This window comes from Orussus abietinus, unplaced genomic scaffold (assembly GCF_000612105.2).
Source record: "Orussus abietinus isolate OABI.00-Male unplaced genomic scaffold, Oabi_2.0 scaffold137, whole genome shotgun sequence".
Taxonomy (NCBI): Eukaryota; Metazoa; Arthropoda; class Insecta; order Hymenoptera; family Orussidae; genus Orussus; species Orussus abietinus.
This window is the reverse complement of record NW_019394423.1, coordinates 69,250-90,690: the sequence shown is the minus strand read 5'-3', so window position 1 is coordinate 90,690 and position 21,441 is coordinate 69,250. Positions and strand designations below refer to the sequence as shown.

At 37.9% G+C, this 21,441-nt stretch overlaps 1 protein-coding gene across 1 annotated transcript in view; it reads left to right on the top strand.

Moving 5' to 3' along the window:
* The window catches only part of LOC105694662 (serine/threonine-protein kinase BRSK2), an 87,353-nt gene that overhangs the window by 30,432 nt on the left and 35,480 nt on the right, over positions 1 to 21,441 (top strand). The window contains exon 2 of the mRNA XM_012415533.1: positions 17,005 to 17,185. Within this exon, the coding sequence (XP_012270956.1) occupies positions 17,005 to 17,185 (181 nt within the window). The remainder of the gene's footprint in view (positions 1 to 17,004; positions 17,186 to 21,441) is intronic.

The window sequence follows — 21,441 nt, the reverse complement described above, 5'->3', positions numbered from 1 at the left end:
TGTCGTAAAATTGTCCTGGCCCTTTCGTTTCTCATATCAGAGCCTTCGATAATTGTATATTGATCGAAATACAAGAGCTCGACGCCATTTTGGTTCTGGTTTGGGCTAAGTTAAAAAATTTTGTCAAAAAATCCAAATTTTGAATGTGTCAGGACAATTCTTACATGATCACGAGTGATATGTCAAAGTTTCGGACAGTTTGGTATTTTATCCTTAAAAAAAAGTGTTGTATTCGAATCGACTGATTTGAAGGGGGTTTCACTTCACCTTAAGAGGATGTAAAAGCGTCAGCCTATATATGTATCTGAGATGTCAAATCGTTGGAGAAAGTATTCTCCGAATTGGGGGTATCGATTCGTTTCAAATTTTACCACGTGAACATTAAAGCCTTAAAGTAGGTCCTGAAACTCATGAAATTTCACTTTTCATCCAAAACTGATTTACTTATCATGGACTAGAACCAACATGGCGTGGACCGTGCACGTTTTCGATGTTTTACGCTTCTTTGAGGCTTAGAATCGAAAATGAAGAGTTTCAGAACCTAGCGTAAACAATTTAGAATACCATAGAAATGGCATATTACAGAGTCAGATGGGAAAATGTGGTAAATACTTTCTCCAACGATTGCAAGAAAATGCAGGCTTGTCCTGCGGCTAACGCGTGTTTTTAGAGCAAAAATTTAGTTGCAGCTAAACGTCACAGATGACGACATTGGTTCGTCAAAATATAAACAGTCATGAATTCATGGGATTTCGACAGTTTTCCATCGATCTTTTTATCACTACTTTACCGAAATGACACGTAAAACCCTTCAGTTCGTATAATTCTCGACGTAGACTGTAAAAGACTTCAAGATAAATATAAATGTCGGTAATGGGACGCGCCAGCTTACGTTGCCACATGAATATCCAAAACGGCATTCCCACCAAAAAGAGTATATATGAATTTTGCTTTATCGACGTCGATTAAATTTCTTTGCGCCTTTCATGTCCTCTTAATCGACATATGACGGCCTACTTTTTCGAATCCGTACATCCGTGGTTCAATCAATATTCTTCAAAAAACTGTTCCCGCGTGCACCGTCTGAGTACTGTGCAATTAAGAGCAAGTGCTTTCGGTTACGTATCCGCTGGAGCGTCTGTGAGAAACCTTGGAAACAATGTCAGGGTTTTCGCTTTATTTAGGCGGTACACGCATCCCGATTAATCTCGTTTCTCCGATGACCCTGGCGCACCCCCAGCCATTCGGAATATATCCGGACGATTCGGGGGAGAGAGTCTCTCTTAGCCTCGTTTCACCCTCGACGAAAAAAGCTTACCCTTTTTAAACCTCCGGTGCGCTTTCATTTCCATTTTCGCGAGTGCCCGACTCCCCGAGACCCTGCATGAATTTCCAGGGAAATTTAGCGGGCGGACGCCGAAATGCTCGGGAAAAACATCTGATACCTCCATTAGCCAGTGCCAGTCATGCCGGAATCTCCGACCGTGCCCTCGGATTTCGTCAAAACCCCTCGGTTTGCCGAAAAAGTCATAAACGGGATGGCGGCGAGAGCAAACCCACAGCCGGCATAGCTTTAGGGTGAAGTGAAACACCCTTCATATCAGTCGATTCGAATACAACACTTTTTTTAAAGAGTATTAGACCAAACTGTCCGAAACTTTGACACATCACTCCTAATCACCTAAGAATTGTCGTGACACATTCAAAATTTGGATTTTTCAAACAAATGTTTTAACTCAGTCCAGACCAGAACCGAAATGGCGCCAAGCTCTCATATTTCCATCAATATACAATTATCGAAGGCTCTGATATGAGAAACGAAAGGGCCAGGACAATTTTACGACAATTTAGAACACTCTGGTAATCGATAAACTCGCATTTGAACGGGATAAAGGCAAAAAAAGTGTTGTATGCGCTTCTATGCTAAAACGATGGTAATACGAGGTCTCGGAGTGAAAATTTAATTGACCTGGAAATTACAGATGGCTCAGGGGGTCCCTCCGCAGTCAATTAGGGCCCCAGAAGGCATGAATCCAACGGATTTCTAGAGTTTTACTTCGATTTCTTGATAATTATTGTACGAAAACGACAGGCGAAGTATGCCATTTGGTGCAATACCCAATATAATTCGGTATAGTGTCGATATAAAAACGAACGTCGGCAACGTAGGCATTTAGAAAAATCTTCTTTATCGACGTTGATCAAGTTAATCGACGTGTTTCACTTCACCTTAAGGGCGCTTTGTATTAAATAAATGGGAAGCGAAATTTCCCAAAATAATATTCATTTTTTTATCCGATTCCGCGATTCGAACACTAGATATAAGGTATCTGATTAGTAAAGATATCTTTCTAACTTCGCGGATTTTCATATTTCCCTCGTCACTGTTTTGTCAACTTCATTATGATTGGGTTAAGGTGAAGTGAAACACGTCGAGGAACTTGATCGACGTCGATAAAGAAGATTTTTCTAAATGTCTACGTTGCCGACGTTGGTTTTTATATTGACAGCTGTGTCGAATTATATTGGATATTGTACCAAATGGCATATTCCACCTGTCGTTTTCGTACAATAATTATAAAGAAATCGAAGTGAAACTCCAGAAATCCTCTGGATTCATGCTTTCTGGGGCCCTAATTGACTGCAGAGGGACCCCCTGCGCCATCTGTGATTTCGAGATCAATTAAATATTCACTCCGAGACCTCGTATTCCCATCGTTTTAGCATAGAAGCGCATACAACACTTTTTTTGGCCCTTACCCCGATCAAATGCGAGTTTATTGATTACCAGAGTGTTATAAATTGTCGTAAAATTGTCCTGATCCTTTCGTTTCTCATATCAGAGCCTTCGATAATTGTATATTAATCGAAATATGAGAGCTCGACGCCATTTTGGTTCCGGTCTTGGCTAAGTTAAAATATTTTGTCCAAAAATCCAAATTTTGAACGTGTCAGGACAATTCTTAGATGATCAGGAGCGATGTGTCAAAGTTTCGGACAGTTTGGTCTAATACCCTTAAAAAAAAGTGTTGTATTCGAATCGACTGATTTGAAGAGGGTTTCACTTCACCTTAAACGTTGAGAAGAATAGTTTAAATTTTTCTTTCGAGTAATTTTCAAGTCACTATTCAGTGTTGGAATTTCGGATTCTGTGTAAACTTAAATAAATGTCAATAGAGCGGCATTGTCGTGCTCTCGGGAAATTTCCGGGTGTAGGAGTAGGGAAAGGAGGGAGAATACGATGAAAGCTTTCCCTCGTTGCTCGGAAATGCGCATACTTCCGTTATAACTCCATGCACGCTTTAGTGAATAAATTAGAAAAGAGGTTTTGAAAAATAATATTTATATTTCGTTATTAAATTTAGCAATTCGAATTCGGATTAATGAAAACTTTCAAATAATGCATACTTGTGTGTAACTCTAAGGTTATCCCATTAAAAAAATGCATACAATTCAAATACTTCAAGTGCATAAGGTTGTTGTAAAATGGTAGGTGAGTTTAGTTCGAAAATACGAAATTGATTATGAATTTGGCTGAATGGCGCAAAATGTAATTTATTTTCCAAAAAAGATATATTTTTTATGGCAAAGCGTGATGAACGAACTCACAAGCTGTCCCATTTAATACAGATAAATGTTATGAATAAATTCTGTATCCCCATTCCAGGCATAGACTACTTCTTTGAGTAATATTTTCTAGACTTTTTTTCTCATGAATCTCAATGTTTCAACGCGAACGTTCATTTCGCCGTCTTTTTCTCTATTTTTAAAATGTAAGAATAACTTCAAGCATCCTTTGCAGTGCTTTTAAAGCGGTCTCTCGATGAGTAAGGATCTCTCGGATTATTTTCATTTTTATTTTCACTCTTGAGTCGTCAGTTGGAACATTATTTCGAGAGGGGTATTACCGATGCTCTTCGGAGTTTCATCGATGAAAAAAGGCGAAACGTTTGACATAGTTTCCTACCGAAGGAAGCACTAGAGACATTCTGAAGATGTCTTCCCATTGATTAGTCACGCGCGAAAGTCTGCCGGTGTTGCAAATGCACTCGGCGCAGAAAATGCGCTTACGGAAAAGTTATGTCAAACGTGGAAAGGAATACTTAACCTCCCGGACCCATCCTTATGTACAAATAGGAAATATCGTCAGACGTAAGCGAGGAAAGAACCGATGACATAAATTCCGCAACATAAAGTCCACTTCAATATTCGTCACGGAAGTAAGGTTTATATAATAATGTATATTTTGTTATGGATTATTAGTTTTTCGTGAACAAAATATACACAATTTTTAAAATAATGTATATTTTGTTATGAAAAGAACCGATGACATAAATTCCACAACATAAAATCTACTTCGATATTCGTCACGGAAATAAGGTTTATTTAATAATGTATATTTTGTTATAAATTATTAATTTTTTGGTCACAATATACATAATTTTAAATATAATGTATATTTTGTTATGAAAAGAACCGATGACATAAATTCCGCAACATAAAGTCTACCTCAATATTCGTCATGGAAGTAAGGTTTATTTAATAATGTATATTTTGTTATGAATTTTTTCGCGCACTCATTTCACATATTTCATAAGATCACATATTTTTTACTGCGGAATTTCGCACGTATTATTTGTCTGGTCATTTCTCTGGTTTTGATAGAAATGTGTACACAAAAATGAGTCGGTAGTTTTAGTTTTAATGAACAGAATCAAATTTGAATACAGGGACACTAAAAACCTTGAGACACCGTTTATTTATAAATAAAAATTGAACCATTTTGAAATTGTTGAACTGCCATATTGGACCCGCGATACTGAATTTTGGAATTCTGTTGTTTTGGATGCAGCGGTCATAAAAATATGAGATATCGTTTTTTATAAAAATCCAACCATTTTTAAATGTATGTTTCGCCATATCGGATCTGCCATTTTGTTTTGAAATTCTGTTATCGGATATGGATTTAAGATACCCATTTTTATAAAAATCGGAACAGTATAATCCCCTCTTTTTTTAGATAGCCATTTACGGCCATCCACCCTGGTAGCCCGACTTTTTTTAAACCGCTCACAGTGAAGGAGGAACATCCGAGCCTCGAACTACAGGCGAAGGAAGCTTCAAATCGGCCAAATTTTCCTGTAACTCAAAGAACCTTGCATTGGATGAATCTAAAAATAGGTTTTGAAAATAGTATATTGTGCACCTAGGAGAAAATATAAGCATTTGATAGACACATGTGAAGTTGTCAGCACGAGTCCACGACGCGAAACTCGATTGCTGCAAACTCCCCGCGTGTTGCAGATGCCTGCCTAACTGTTGACTTAAATGCATATGATATTTTTTCTAAAATCCGTATGGAAAGTGCGACTTTCTATGCCTGTAGAACGTCCGGAAAGTGACTTCCGGTCGGGGAAAGCGGTGACAACGAAACAAGGCTGCTCATGCGCAGATCGGGGCTCTGCGATTTTCCTACCTAGGGCTTTTTCGTTTTCACTGACCCAGGTTCGACGAGATTTCTCAAATCGGCCACAGCACTCGCCGTACATGCGCAGAAAAGTCGTATTTCTCTTACGGATTTTACAATATTGATATTTATTACCGTTGTAAATTTTAATAGTCAACTACGCTAATTGTCGCTACTTCATCGTTGCGGTACCGGCGGTGTTCCCTATAGTTCCTATATATTTCTTTCTCGACGCAAACCTTACGTTCTTTAACGAGAGATTTTTTTCATTACCTAAATCGGACGTTTCCTACCTAGGGCTTTTTCGTTTTTTCACTGACCCAGGTTCGACGAGATTTCTCAAATCGGCCACAGCACTCGCCCTACATGCGCAGAAAAGACGTATTTCTCTTACGGATATTACAATATTGATATTTATTACCGTTGTACATTTTAATAGTCATTACGCTAATTGTCGCTGTTTCATCGTTGCGGTACCGGCGGCATTCCCTATAATTCCTATATATTTCTTTCTCGACGCAAACCTTACGTTCTTTAACGAGAAATTTTTCTCATTATCTGAATCGGACCGTGTCCCCAATTAGAAGCAATTTCTCCGCAACGACCACTCTACCATGTTTCCTTTTCTTTTTTTAACAGAAATGTGTCATGTACTGTTTACCGTTCCCTTCGGTTATTCCCACAGGCGTTGCTCCCTGCAAAAAGAGCAATTGTTTGTGCTTCTGATAGGAGCGTGCCATTTCCTATATCCACGTGGCCCGTTATCACCACATCGGCGCGATCGAGCGAGAATTGCAGCGAATCCGCGAGGGGATACGAGGGAAAAAGGTCGAGCATTTGACATAGTTTCGAGGTAAAAAGTTTCTAAAGAAGGTGTGCGGAGTATCGTCCGTAGGAGTTGCACGGTTACACGGTACAGAGCCACGCGGGGCTTCTTTGAACAAGCTACGCGTGTTCCGTGTACTTGTGCTCGTATTCGCGTATTCGCGTGCGTACACGGGAATTCACCCGTGACACCCACGGGTGAATTCGAGGCGATCCAGCTGTCGGTACCTGTCGGCAAATTGTGTGCAATGTGCACCACGTCATTAGGGAAGAGGGTGTTTCAGCGGTAGACATTAATGCACTTTGCACCGATTTGTCGGAGGGAACGATGCACTCGAACGCTTTGTATCGATGGAATCTTTCGTGATACAAGGACGGATAATTTACAGGCGGGCATTTCAACGAGGCTTTTTCACGACCGAGTGAACCGCACAGCTGGGAAAATTTCGTCGAAATGGCCGCAGTTTCTTTCGAGGCTTACTTACGAAATTGGATTTTTAAATCCACTTGTCGATGTCGAGGTATAGAATTGCTTCTAGGATGATAACGCGCTATCGTACTAAGAAGAAAATGGTACTATCTTTTTTATGCGTAACACGTTTCGTTTCCATTTTGACACGTTAATTTTACACTTTGTACTTAAATCGTGTACCTAAGACATTGACTGGTAGAAGTACCTTTTAAACCGAGATAGATATAGGTCTTCTTCGAGGTAAAAATATATTTGTTAATAAAATTTGATACAATTAAATATGACGTTACATAAGCACAGCAAGTGACGCCGTTATCAAAAAATACAAGAAATAAAAGATATGATGTTCGGTAACGTGCATTCGGGAGGTCTTACAATTGGAATATCGATGTTTCGTTAATCCATTCCCAAAGTGGCGTCGTTATGAAATATTAGATTTTTGCTTATCTCTAGGAACGGGAATCCATTTTTCCGTGACCTTGAAGGAAATATCGATCGAAGATATTGTACGATTCGACCCAGAATGATCCAGCACCGAGATCGCGTCACTCGCATCTGCTGGTAGGATAATTCGATCTCTCCTCCTCTCTTAACGGGGTCTTTGCTTGTCTCATTTAAGGTACGAAGGTACTCTTCGAGCTCTGTAAGTGGATGAAGACGTCACTTCGAACCGTTCCAGACTTGAGTCGCTATAAGCCAATTTCTTTGGACCGACGAGCTTACTTTCGAGACGGATCTGTCCCTCTTTTTCCAGTTTATCACATTTGCACGATAAACCAATCTCGTCCCCTTATCTCTGTCACTTTCCTAATTTAGAAGATGAATGGAAAGATTAACTCGAACTATTTTTTCCTTCGATGTAATTTTAGACTTTAGCCGCGCCAAGAAATACACCTGCTATGATGGATCTTGTTAATTCACCCATAGGGATCGAAATAAATATTTTGGGAATTTAGAATCGACTATTTGATATAATTCTATGTAAAATTTACTTTTACTATTTAAATACTCAACGATTTTAAGTTTGTATTGAATACCGAGTTCTAAACAGTTATCTGGAAAAGGTCTACTTAAGGGGTTACACCACTTTGATGCACCCAAAAATTACGATTTTTCAAGAATTTTTTTTTAAGAGTTAAAACGTTTTTATCCAAATTAAAGTACAGTAAGGTATTATACTACTATTAAACTCGCTCACTGCGAAAATCGGTGATCGTGCGGTGGGCAGGTGTATAGGTGTAAACGCGTTTTTCTTAAAACTGCATTTTAAAAATCGGTGGGAACTCTAGCTCCGCCAGTTTTCAATCAATCGTCTTGATTCTTTTTTTATTTTATTCGTGATATGTTTATCTATCGAAATACGTATGGTTTTTTCAACGTATTGATATTCGGGTTTTTTATGCAACATTAATTAACGAAATTTAGGGCAAAATACGTATCTTTCCTTTCAAATCGATGCCATTTTGTGAAAAATGCATATTTTTGAAAACGGCTACGTATTTCACTAGCTTTTGGGCTACAGAAACTAATTCTTTTTCGTTTACTGTTTAAACTGAAACCTGAACTGAGTTATCATGCCCACCGCACGATTATCGATTTTCGCAGCGCTCCGGTAAATCGCCTTTCAAGCCGCCATTTTTGTAAATAAAAAAACACAAAAAAAGCAATTTTTTGTTTAATAGTAGTATAATACCTTACTGTACTTTAATTTGGATAAAAACGTTTTAATTCTTAAAAAAAAATTCTTGAAAAACCGTAATTTTTGGGTGGGTCAAAGTGGTGTAACCCCTTAATATACTTTTGAATATGGATTCAAAGAACTCGGTTAATTATTGTTTTTGAGACTTTTGATAAGTAATAATTGCAACACTTATCACGAACAGATGTCTGTTAACCATTCATTATATAGCAGTGAAATGTATACTTTCACTGCGAGTGGATCGAACTACCGAGTTATTGCAGTGATTCATCGGGTTTTAATGAAAATTGACGGGGAAATTCGATGAATCATTTGTAATAATTCTATTTCAACTGAATACCCAGACCAGAGCAGCTAACATAACTACACTGATAAAACGAGCTTTAACCAAGCTTGACAATAGCTCGATTATAGAAATATTATTTAAATATAAGGTCCGTTGCCAAGCTAAAACGGTTAAATTGAAATGGTTAAAAATGACATTAATGGACTGTCTCATCCGAGTTTAACTTTGCAAACTTTAACTGAGTAATTCTTCGTTAAAATCAAATGAGTTCTTTGGCTATAAGCAACGGTATAGTGCCGGTAAAATTTACTGAGTTAACCGCTCATATTTTTAAAATGATGGATTTTAACCAAATGAAGTTGATAACTTTTAATCATGTGCTTTTAAACTTGTATATTTTGTAACCTGTAAGATTTGATGTATATAAAATAGTCATACGGTACCGATGTACAATTCTTCAAATTTAGAAAAAAATAATAGTATTTTCTAAATTTTATAATCGTGCGATCGGGACTCTTCCATTTGAATTAAAATAATATTCGTGGGAGAATTTCACTAGAAGACCTTAGGATGTATATAAAATAGTCATATGGTACCGATGTACTATTACAATTCTTCAAATTTAGAAAAATATAATAGTATTTTCTAATTTTTATAATCATGCGATCGAGACTCTTCCATTTGAATTAAAATAATATTCGTGGGAGAATTTCACTAGAAGACCTGGTTAGATTAGTTGGTTTAGTCTTTGCTTGGACAGCGAGAGGCCCGGTCACCTGAGAACCCCTGGATTCTTAAATAAATAAATACATAAACTCATTAAATAAAAGTTCACCTTCCGAGCATCCTCTATAATTGGACAGGGCTAAAAACAATTTTTTATTTTATATATTACAAATTCATATTTTACGTATTAAAAAGTATAACATAGGATTGGTTGTAGCAACAAAGTAGGTTGGCCACTGCTACCGACCTGATTGGCTACGGTAACCAAATAAGGGTGTTACCGCAACAAATTGAATTGGTTGCTGCAGTCAAATAAGATTAGCTACATTAACCGAGTAGGTTGGTCATTTTTTATCATAACATTGTAGGCAAGTTTACTGTGTTGATATCAGTAACGAAGTTTGCAAGTGCTATATGAGTAGAGTTACTTGGTTATTTTCAGCAGAAAATTGGTTATATTTAACAAGTCTTCTTAATGCATTTAACAAGTTTTCTTAATGCATTGAACGCCGTCACAAATTTCTTCGAGAATTTTTCTTAAATTTCAAACGTTAATACACATTATGATGTTTTTAATTATAGATTTTTCTTTCTTGTATTATTGAAAATGTGTAGCGCATACAAATGTTTTTATCATTTCGACCTATGTCAGTTTTGTTATCCACAATAGATATTCTGAATGTGGATCGTAGTATATGTAGGACCAAACACCGCTGTATGATACCTGTAAATTCTCAATTACTTAAATTTTAATATTTTCACCCCTCGCGTCTAACTATTAAACTCCTACCACCCTACATTCATAAACACTACATAAAATAAACTTAAATGGGTCCATTTAAAATGACAAATCATACACCTACGATCAATGGGGAAGACATGGGTCAAACATAGCACGGGCCATTGTAACAAATGTTATACATTTTTTCTTTAAACTTGGAATAGCGTGGCGAAACAGGGAAAGCCTTCTCACTCTTCACAAAACGTCACGGATAAGTAATATTTTCACTAATTCAATATTTTTGGTTTGTACTACATTTTAGAGGGATAAAACTGATTTATTCATGTCACGACTTGGTACATAAAATTGTTCGTTATATTTTTGAGAGACAGTTGAAAACAGTTATACCTAATAAGTTCAATTGACTCCGATCATCTACATTTTCATGAAAAACTTCAATAAAATATATTTCCCGCAGACTTTCTAAACATGAGAAAATGCCCCGTACAAATAAAAAATGCATAAACAGAACGGGAAATAAATTAGATAATTTTGACATTTATTACTCAATCTGTACACTGGTTAAAAGTGTACCACATTTTATATTTATTTTCATGCAAATCCTAAAGAAATAGACCCTGTCCGGTTTTCACTTATTTATCAAATATAGTTTTTCTTCTTAAATATTCATTCCATTTTCTTCGTTAATCAACAGTCACATTTGCCCGGACAAGATTACAATCGTAGCGTGCTTTGGTTACAATTGTAACAAAGACATTCAGTACAGAAACTAAAATTGCTGACATTTCATAGACTTTTAAGGTGAAGTGAAACCCCCTTCAAATCAGTCGATTCGAATACAACACTTTTTTTAAGGGTATTAGACCAAACTGTCCGAAACTTTGACACATCGCTCCTGATCATCTAAGAATTGTCCTGACACATTCAAAATTTGGAGTTTTGGCAAAAATTTGTAACTTAGCTCGATAAACTCGCATTTGAACGGGATAAAGGCAAAACAAATGTTGTATGCGCTTCTATGCTAAAACGATGGGAATACGAGGTCTCGGAGTGAAAATATAATTGACCTGGAAATCACAGATGGCGCAGGGGGTCCCTCTGCAGTCAATTAGGGCCCCAGAAAGCATGATTCCAGAGGATTTCTGGAATTTTACTTCGATTTCTTGATATTTATGGTACGAAAACGGCAGGTGGAGTATGCCATTTGGTATAATGTCCAATATAATTCGACACAGCTGTCAATATAAAAACAAACGTCAGCAACGCAGGCATTTGGAAAAATCTTCTTTATCGACATCGATCAAGTTCCTCGACGTGTTTCACTTCACCTTAAGGCATTAAAACGTAAACCATCATCTAGAGGAACGTTCGGTTAATAATCAAAATTCCGATTAATCATTTAATACCTAAAAAAAATTGTGTTTACAAACTCATTGTGTTTACAAACAATTACATCCAAATCGTGTTTACAAACAATTACATCCAAAACATCAACAGATACTTACGTAACGACCTTACAACTATTTATATATTACAGATAGAGTTTTCTCTCGTGTCACCGTTTGGCCTCTTTCTCCCCCAGAATGTTATTTTGTGAAAGGGCAGAATGCCCCAGTAAATTTTTGGCGGATGTTCAATAACTCTCGCCTCGTCTCCCATTTTTCGGTCTCCAAGCCTCCCTCTGTCCTTTTCCCATTTTCTGCGCATCCTCTCGTATTTCTTTCCTTCCTCCACGGATCTGTCGATACGTCGCGGACGGCTGCGGGGAAATTGACCCATCGCTGCAATTATACCGCAGGATGTATCGGTGTCGCACGTGCGGATAGAATGCTAATTCCCGGGGCAATGATATGCGACGCAATGCACGCCACTGATATACCTACCCGACAGTGGGAATATATGCCAGACAGACAGCAGATTGCCGGCATCGACCGACATCGACCGGCCTCGATTGCCCCTCGCAAATTCTCCTAAGCCCCACGGGACCATCCCTTCTGTCTGAATTGAAATCAACCGAGAACTTAATCCGTCATCAAGTCGTTACGACGATATTAATTGATCGATCATTCCTACAAGGCAGCATTTCGCCATGGCGCTTCTAAGGAAATGGCTTCAATAGCGTTCGAGTTAACGAACGCGCGTTTTTCTAATTCAATCGATAGAAATATCGAAATAAAGTTTATAATCTAGGGAAAAGCGTTCATTTTATAAGAGCTGTGAAAAATACTGGTATCATCGACTGAACGCTGTATCCCTTTGGAAATTCTCCGACGTCCAGAGGAACAACCCTTTCCGTCTGAACTGAAATTAATCGAGAACCGAACTCGTCTCTACGATTGGATTAAGGTGAAGTGAAACCCCCTTCAAATCAGTCGATTCGAAGAAAACACTTTTTTTTAAGAGTATCAGACCCAACTGTCCGAAACTTTTACACATCACTCTTGATCATCTAAGAGTTGTCCTGACACATTCAAAATTTTGATTTTTTGAAAAAATTGTTTAACTTAGCCCAAACCAGAACCAAAATGGCGTCGAGCTCTCATATTTCGATCAATATACAATTATCGAAGGCTCTGATATGAGAAACGAAAGGGTCAGGACAATTTAGAACACTCTGGTAATCGATAAACTCGCATTTGAACGGGATAAAGGCAAAAAAAGTGTTGCATGCGCTTCTAAGCTAAAACGATGGGAATACGAGGTCTCGGAGTGAAAATTTAATTCACCTGGAAATCACAGATGGCGCAGGGGGTCCCTCTGCAGTCAATTAGGGTCCCAGAAAGCATGAATTCAGAGGATTCCTGGAGTTTTACTTCGTTTTCTTGATATTTATTGTACGAAAACGACAGGTGGAATATGCCATTTGGTACAATATCCAATATAATTCGACACAGCTGTCAATATAAAAACCAACGTCGGCAACGTAGACATTTAGAAAAATCTTCTTTATCGACGTCGATCAAGTTCCTCGACGTGTTTCACTTCACCTTAAAGCACCAAACGGTTTAAATACCCTGATAACTTAATCCGTCATCAAGGCATTATGACGAAATTAATTGATCGATGATTTCCGGTGAAAGGCAACTCGCTGTGGTGTTTCTAAGGAATATATGACACGTACACTTTATAATAACCGCTTGAAACAAGGTTTATGCAATAATCATACGCGCCTTTAGATTTAAACGGAATGACCCCCCGTAATTAAAGAAAAAAAAATTATAATTTTTTAGAGAATTCTTGTCACTAAACAGTACTTTTGATCATATCAAAAACACAATAAATCTAAATGCAATATTCTGAAAGATTTCAATCTGAGGTTAGGGAGGTGTAAAATCGTTTTTTTTTGTTTCCTTTTCTTTACGAGAAAAGTGAATTTTTCTGGGGATTTGGGGGATTATCTCATGACCCCGACATGGGAACTAATTGATTGTTTTATCGAGGATGACACATTGGATGACGTTCTCTCTTGGGAAATAGAGTTCGCGGTCCGAGAAGATCCGATGCGCTGTCAAGGGCGAGGGTGAAACGACAAATCAATATTTCTCTGATATTAACTACTAAGATAACATATTACTTCGCATTGATAACAATAAATGACAAGCGCGTTTATTTCCGTTCCTCATTTTTGATTCTTGTACGTATCTGTCACGATTATCGTCTCCTACAGTCATGAGAATCCTGCAAATTAATACGTAAAGGTACTGAAAGAATGAAGAAATAAACATATCCATGTTTCGGCTTTATTTCCAGAAACTGTATAACAAAACTGTACAAATATTTAACAACGAGACGTCAGATTGGGACGGGGAAGAGTTTCACGCTCAGAACCCGTAAGTTTCTCCAGTTCGGAGAATTCTTTTCCTTATCGCCCAGCAATTTATCTTTCGCCTCCCTCCACGTTACGAGGAGCCTTTGTCCTTGTTACCTTTCGCAACTTTTCACTCGAGAACGAGATCTTTTATCGGTGATGATTCCATGTTCGAGCGCGAGATTTCTTCAGACATAGCTGCAGACTTGCACTAATTCCGTTTGCAAAATGCAGGATCGATGCGCTCTTGAACCTCTGGCATGACCTTCGGTGGAACACGGTACAACGTGGATTAAAGTATCGACAAAAAGTCTAAGCCCTTCGTACCCCGACTAATGACGTTGCCTTGCAACTCTGCAATGTGCATTAGAGGGCTTAACCCTTTATGAAGTTCCGGAGACGAGCCATTATGAAGTAGCAAGTTCTGCGGGGCTCTGTCCACGTTATGAAGTTTACGTCTACGTTTCGTTTCCGATTTTATTCCCCTAGAGAAACGACTATTAAGAAGTTTTAAAATTACTATTTGAAATGCCTGCTTCTTACAGAAGAAAATGAAACGGAAAAAGGGCTTCGATAAGTCGATGACGTACAAGATTACTTCCTCGTTATCAAAACGAAGAAGTAATCTTGCAATGACAATTATTATAATGGACATGTACAATAGACAATTATCATAACAGACTGGAAGATACACAAATTATAAGTATATGTAATCAGTGATTTACTGTGCGTTATATTTATATTATGGCTTTTGGGACTTTATTTTTTAGGCGTTTTTATTATAGGTACTTCATTATAATTTTCGTAGAGAAGAAGGAAATATCGTATGATGTTTGGAAAGTTCACCGTATCCGGTCGCTTCTATCTTGGAAAGGAAATTTTATGAAATTCGTGACTTCGGAGACTATTCTTACTGCGGTAATAAATCACTCGAAACTATTTTCGCCCAAGTTTATCCTCGCGTTATCCAAGCGCGCGACTTTCCACGACATAACATAACTGCAGTACCTATGATCGAATCGTTTCCTCCGTCGATTTATCGAGCCTCGAACTCCTGGTGAAATTTCTAACAAACGATCCGCCTAACTTTCGCGCATTAAAATCTCATGAACCGTGCTGAAAAGCGCGTTGGCAGGCTGAGAGTGTTTGCTCCAATTCCTGCTGAATTCACAGAAAATTGACGTTTCGCCGGCGCACAAAAAGTATGTTCTTCTTTTATTTCCCATTCTATCACACATCGCAGACCAATTTTGGAGAGCATCCTCGTGAACATTATTTCTAGCAATCCGAAATAAAGATTAGAAGACGCCCTGAAATTCGTCTTGATCACACATTTTTCCGATATTCTGCAGCAAAAAATATCTGTTCGAGATAGAAACACATTTGGCTGAATTTATCTTTAACATTTCCACCGCGGTCGGCGCCTGTAAACGTTTTGAAAATTCGTTCTATTGGAGTTAAAAGACATTTTTAACGTGCAAATTTGAAAACGAATTCAAAGATTATGTCAATGTCGCCTCCAGATATTTGGTACTTTTGTTATCACTTTTCCCGTATTAATATATTCCAAAAGTTAAGGTGAAGTAAAACCTCCGTCAAATCAGTCGAATACAACACTTTTTTTTAAGGGTATCATACCAAACTGTCCGAAACTTTGACACATCACTCCTGATCATCTAAGAATTCTCCTGACACATTCAAAATTTTGATTTTTGGAAAACATTTTTTAGCTTAGCCCAGACCAGAACCAAAATGGCGTCGAGCTCGCATATTTCGATCAATATACAATTATCGAAGGCTCTGATATGAGAAACGAAAGGGTCAGGACAATTTTACGACAATTTAGAACACTCTGGTAATCGATAAACTCGCATTTGAACAGGATAAAGGCAAAAAAAGTATTGTACGCGCTTCTTTGCTTAAACGATGGGCATACGAGGTTTCGGAGTGAAAATTTAATTCTGTGAACTGATGCAAGGGTAGTCACATGTGGGCAGAAACAATTGTTCGTCTTTGATGCTCCATCCTGGAACCCTGGGACGGCTCAGTTCTTCCTCGCGATGTGCCTCGAGCGAAGGTTGTCGGTAGAGAGAGCGATCGCTTCTTCCGATACCACCGAAATCGTAGCACCGGAGAGATTACTCGGACACCCCGGTAGAGGCCTCACAAATCGGTTACGTGCGATTGCGCGAATATTCAAACATGAAAATTACGCTACAATGCATTAAAAAGGTGGGACATTTTTAATCCCACCGTGCCTCAAAGAGTTAATCTGCCGTAGTCATCTGTGCCAGTAATTTCAATTCTTTCCACATTTCACCGATTTTGTTAAATGTTGTAACTATTATGTTACGATGTCTAGTATTCCGGAAGGGTACCGTCATACGTAATACAGATTAATCCCATTTTCTTGTCGACTACCGCGATTCCAAATTCTACCATGTGTCTGCATACGAATATGTTGAAAATATAGAAGTGTATCTTCAATGTAGATTTACGTACAATCCAAACATAAACAATGAGTACTCAAAAACAACACTCAGAAACTAAGAACTAACTCTTATTAGAAAACCGTCTTAACCGATTAGTTTAAAACAAAGGAAACTTGGGCAGAAACCGGCCACTAAAGCCGATCGATTACCTTGAAATCAAGCCTCGAAACCGATTACGGACGCCAAAGGGTCAACAACTACTTAGGCTTTGATCTACCAGGAGATGCTGCTCCTGGCGGTTCGAGAACCCGGAGCATTCCTCCAAGGCACCGGGGGATGGTTTCATGCGTAAAGCAATGCGTAGAATGCGCCCTCTACTAGATTGTGAATTAGGTTTAATAAAGGCGATTTGCCCTCGGGATCCCCTGGCCCTCTTAATAAAAGCGAGCCGCCCCTCGGCAGCCCCGGTTTCCTCGTTTTCCTCGTTTTCCTCGTTTCCCTCCGTTTTCTCTCTCCGGAGGATTAACGACGCGCCCCTTTGTCGCAGGTTTGGTCAAGCTGGGGGTCCACTGCGTGCTGGGCAAGAAGGTGGCGATCAAGATCATCAACCGCGAGAAACTCTCGGAATCGGTGTTAATGAAAGTGGAACGCGAGATCGCCATTATGAAGCTCATCGACCACCCTCACGTCCTCGGCCTTTCGGACGTGTACGAGAACAAGAAATACTTGTGAGTAGCCATTTCGAGGACCCTTTTTCTCCGACCATGCGGAACGAGTGCTTTCCCCCATCGATATTACACGCCAATGGCATTGGTGGAGGCTATGGCTTCTGTCGTTAGTCAGGCACTTTACCCCGTATCCGAGTCAAAATTATTGATCTTAGTTAAACCTCGAAATCCTTTATTTTTTTAATCATTCATTTTCTCACAGAAATTTCAGTTTCATTAATGTCCATGGATGATTGGCTGCTTCGGGACTTCGACATAACGTTAGAAAGTGTCTTACTCGCGAAGAAAGTGCATTAAATTAACTCACATTTGATGGAACAAAATGTTAAATATAGCAAAAGTCTGGCGTAAGAGAAACAACATTTAGTTCACTAAGGACCGCACACTTGATTTTTCTCATTTGAACCTCGATGTCCTCCAACCGTTTCAAGTGAATTGAAGCTTGAAAAGTCTTAAAATATAATAGTTACTCCTTTCTACACAAGTTAGATCTGAAAATCTTCAAACTACAAGTTATTGCAGAAAGATGGGGAAAACCTAACTGGGAAATGTATTAGAAGTATAAGTTTATTCCATTCGTGAAACGTAAAATCTTAAATGTGTCAAATTTAATATTACAATTTATGTTAGTAATTTATGTAAAACTCTATTCTTAGGGCCAGGAGAAAATGGGAGGATTTCGAGGGTGAAGCGAGGTTCAATGAAGTATATGAATATTGAGGTTTTCGAGGTTTAACCGAGTCTCGATCTAATGTTCATCTGGACTCCATCTCTATAAAAACAGACATAGACTAATTCCGAGAGAGATGGAACACCTGTTTTAAAAATCTCACATTTTTAGGGAAGGGGTCACTGACGTGCTCACGTGTGCGTGTGTGTTTGAGTAACATAGGCATGACGTAGACTAAAAGATACTGTATAATATTGATATTTATACATAGAAACAAACCTTACAAGGAAACATTCCCAAGTGTTCGCCGCCGATCTTATTGATTTTCATATATGTTGAAGAACAAAAATCTAAGAGACATGTTTTTTTTTATCTACATTGACCCACATTTTAGGGATGAAAGAACCCCCCAAAGTTTGACGAAAATTCGGTTTTTATATTAATTTTCGTAGAAGCAGGGGTGGGATTTCGACGAAACTTGGCATAAACGTATTCTGTATAAGGACGGTGAAAACACAATATTATCCAGAAATGCTACACCACCTCAAAGGGATGAACTACCCTTCGGGCGACATTTTTTTGTAACATCTATTAAACAAGTATTCCTACTTAAGTTCCACTTACGCCATGTGATTGCTCACGAAAAATGAGGAAATACGTACTTTTTTGCTTTTTGCCAATAAATATTTATACATCCGTTGAAAACAATAGATGTAGGTGGTATATGGGTATATCCCGACTATCTTTATTGGGTTATATCGTCATCGAGTCTGTTGCGAAACAATTTTAGTCTCTTAAACTGTTTTTTAAATTTGTTTATAAATAATTGCATGTTATGAAGACCAACGACATTTTGGTGAATTAGCACGTTCACACGATTTATGTACAATGAATTGGTGACGATATAACTCAATAAAGCTGGTCGGAATATACCCGTATACCACCTACATTCATTGTTTACAACCGATGTGTAAGTGTTTTTATTGGCAAAAAGCAAAAAACACGCATTTTTTCATTTTTTTGTGAGCAATCACATGGCGTAAGTGGGACTTAAGTAGGAATGCTTGTTTAATAGATGTTACAAAAAAATGTCGCCCGAAGGGCAGTTCACCCCCTTGAGGTGGTGTAGTATTCCTGGACAATATTGTGTTTTCACCGTCCTTATACAGAATACGTTTATGCCAAGTTTCGTCGAAATCCCCCCCCCCCTGCTTCTACGAAAATTAATATAAAAATCGAATTTTCGCCAAACTTTGGGGGGTTCTTTCATCCTTAAAATGTGGGTCAAAGTAGATAAAAAAAAACATGTCTCTTAGATTTTTGTTCTTCAACATATATGAAAATCAATAAGATCGGCGGCGGACACTTGGGAATGTTTCCTTGTTAGTGATTCAACTAATTTATAATATAAGGGCCAGATGGACCGTCCTCTATGAGTAAATTGCATCACTCAGGAATGGTTCGAATATCATTTCAAAGACGCGAAACTTAATTTTGACAGCTTCTTAATGTGAAAAACAAGTTCCGTCTCGTTTACCGAAGAGGTCTTCGTCACATTTCCAGAAGCTTTTCTCCTTACAATTAACAGGGTGCCACGCTTAATAGCACATTTAAATTATTTTTAAAACCAGTTATCTCTAAAGGTGCGCAGTTAACGAATATACTTTATTGGCATCTTGAAATAAAAAAGAAATCACAATCATTATATGATGTAAGACAACACCTTATCATCTATCTCTATATCTATCGTCGTTAAAAGTGATCCAACTAATTCATTTGTTTGAGCAATATGGCGCACTTAAAATCAGATTTTTGCTTGACAATATGATTAAGTGAAGTAAAGATGACGTAAACATGGACAATATAAACGCTATTTCCTAGAAAACGGAATCGTATCAGCTTACATGATTGAGATATCTTATCCCACGGGTGCACACGACAAATTTCAAATGCTCTTCAAAACTCCGAACACAAATTGCAACAGCAATATGTATGAAATCGTTACTAAGATTGTTTACTGGGCATCTCCGTGGGTACAAGTAATGACTGTCGACCACAGCAATGTAATTTAGTGTTTAATGTTGAATGATGGTGCATCTCAGGCGGTCATTAATCTCTCTCTGAATTACTGCAAATACCCAGACAGGACATCTACTGTAAAGATGACGAAAAGCCGACGAGACGTATGAATGATGACTGACAAAGGAAGTGAAAAGTTATCTATAAGATGTCAGAAAATCAGTGGAAGGTGGCAGCATCAACGCCATTTCGTTTAGATGTAATTTTATGTACGAATATAATTTAAAAATGAAAGCTTTACGTTTTTATAAAAAGATAAACTCAATTTCCGACATGGAAGGGTCTTTATCTGTTGCTACTCTATTTAGCTTAATAATTTAAATTTATATAGTTCTTACCTTGCTATTGGTACCCCGAAAGAAATTTGTAATGTCAATATAATGTTGTGCCTCCAGTTGGCAATTTCGAGTTACACTTACTATAATTTTAGTAATAGTTACAAAGTCATTGGTTAGGATTACAGGTTTTAACGTTTAAAAAATGACATTTCTCTTCGCTGCTTCAAATGTCAATTCCCCACATCAAGAGATAATTTTCCCGTTGTAAAGAGAGGGTGATACGAAGAAAGAGAGTTTATCGAAAATTACGCTCTGAAAAAGAAATTGTACGAAAAAGTATTGAATATGTCAGCGAAAAGGTGTCTGAATTTTGGCATTTTTAGTCTTGACCAAAAGATGACGAATGGCCTTGACTAAAAGATGTGAAAACCCAGGGCATAAGTCATCTTTTGGTTTTCTACTTTTCACCTGTATGCCATAACTAAAAGATAACTTTTCGGAAAATCGGTCATCTTTTAGGCATCTTTTTGTCACAGTTGTGCTGTTTGTGTATATTTGAGGTATCAAGGTAGTATAATCGAGATTCAAGTGAGACTGATTTCATTAACATCTTCTTCCTTAAATTTACGTTTTATATTCAAAATCCTCACATGCATCCATGAGGTTTATATGAGGTAGACATTTTCGTCTCGGGTAATGAAACTCGGTAGCAAAATATTTTCTGTGAATCTATGTATATTATATATGTGTGGAGATATAGAAGCATGTATAATATTTTTTAAATAATTTATCTTATGCCGCACGTTGTGTGCTACAGATAGCGGTATCTTGAATCGAGTTACATTGACATTAATAATACGTTTTACAAGACGGAAGGAAGGATTTATACCCTCTTACATAACTTCGATGCTTTCATTTCATACATTTTGTATAATATCGGGGATATCAAATTCACCTAAATCTCATTGTTTTTGTTATCTGAAGGTACAAACCGTTTCGCCTTGCAATGGCATTCCATCCTTGGTAAATGAACTTTCTTCGCTACACTTAAAATTAGCGTGAAACGCTTAATAACCGAGCTCGAGTAGTGAAATTGTAATAACACTTAGGAGTTTGACTTTTACTCGGAATTCCTCGAGAGTTAGTCGAAAAGTTGAGTTAATTAAGTCAAGTGGGCGAAGAACGTCGGCAAATCCAGAAGTGAGTTACAGGGACGTCAAAGGACGATG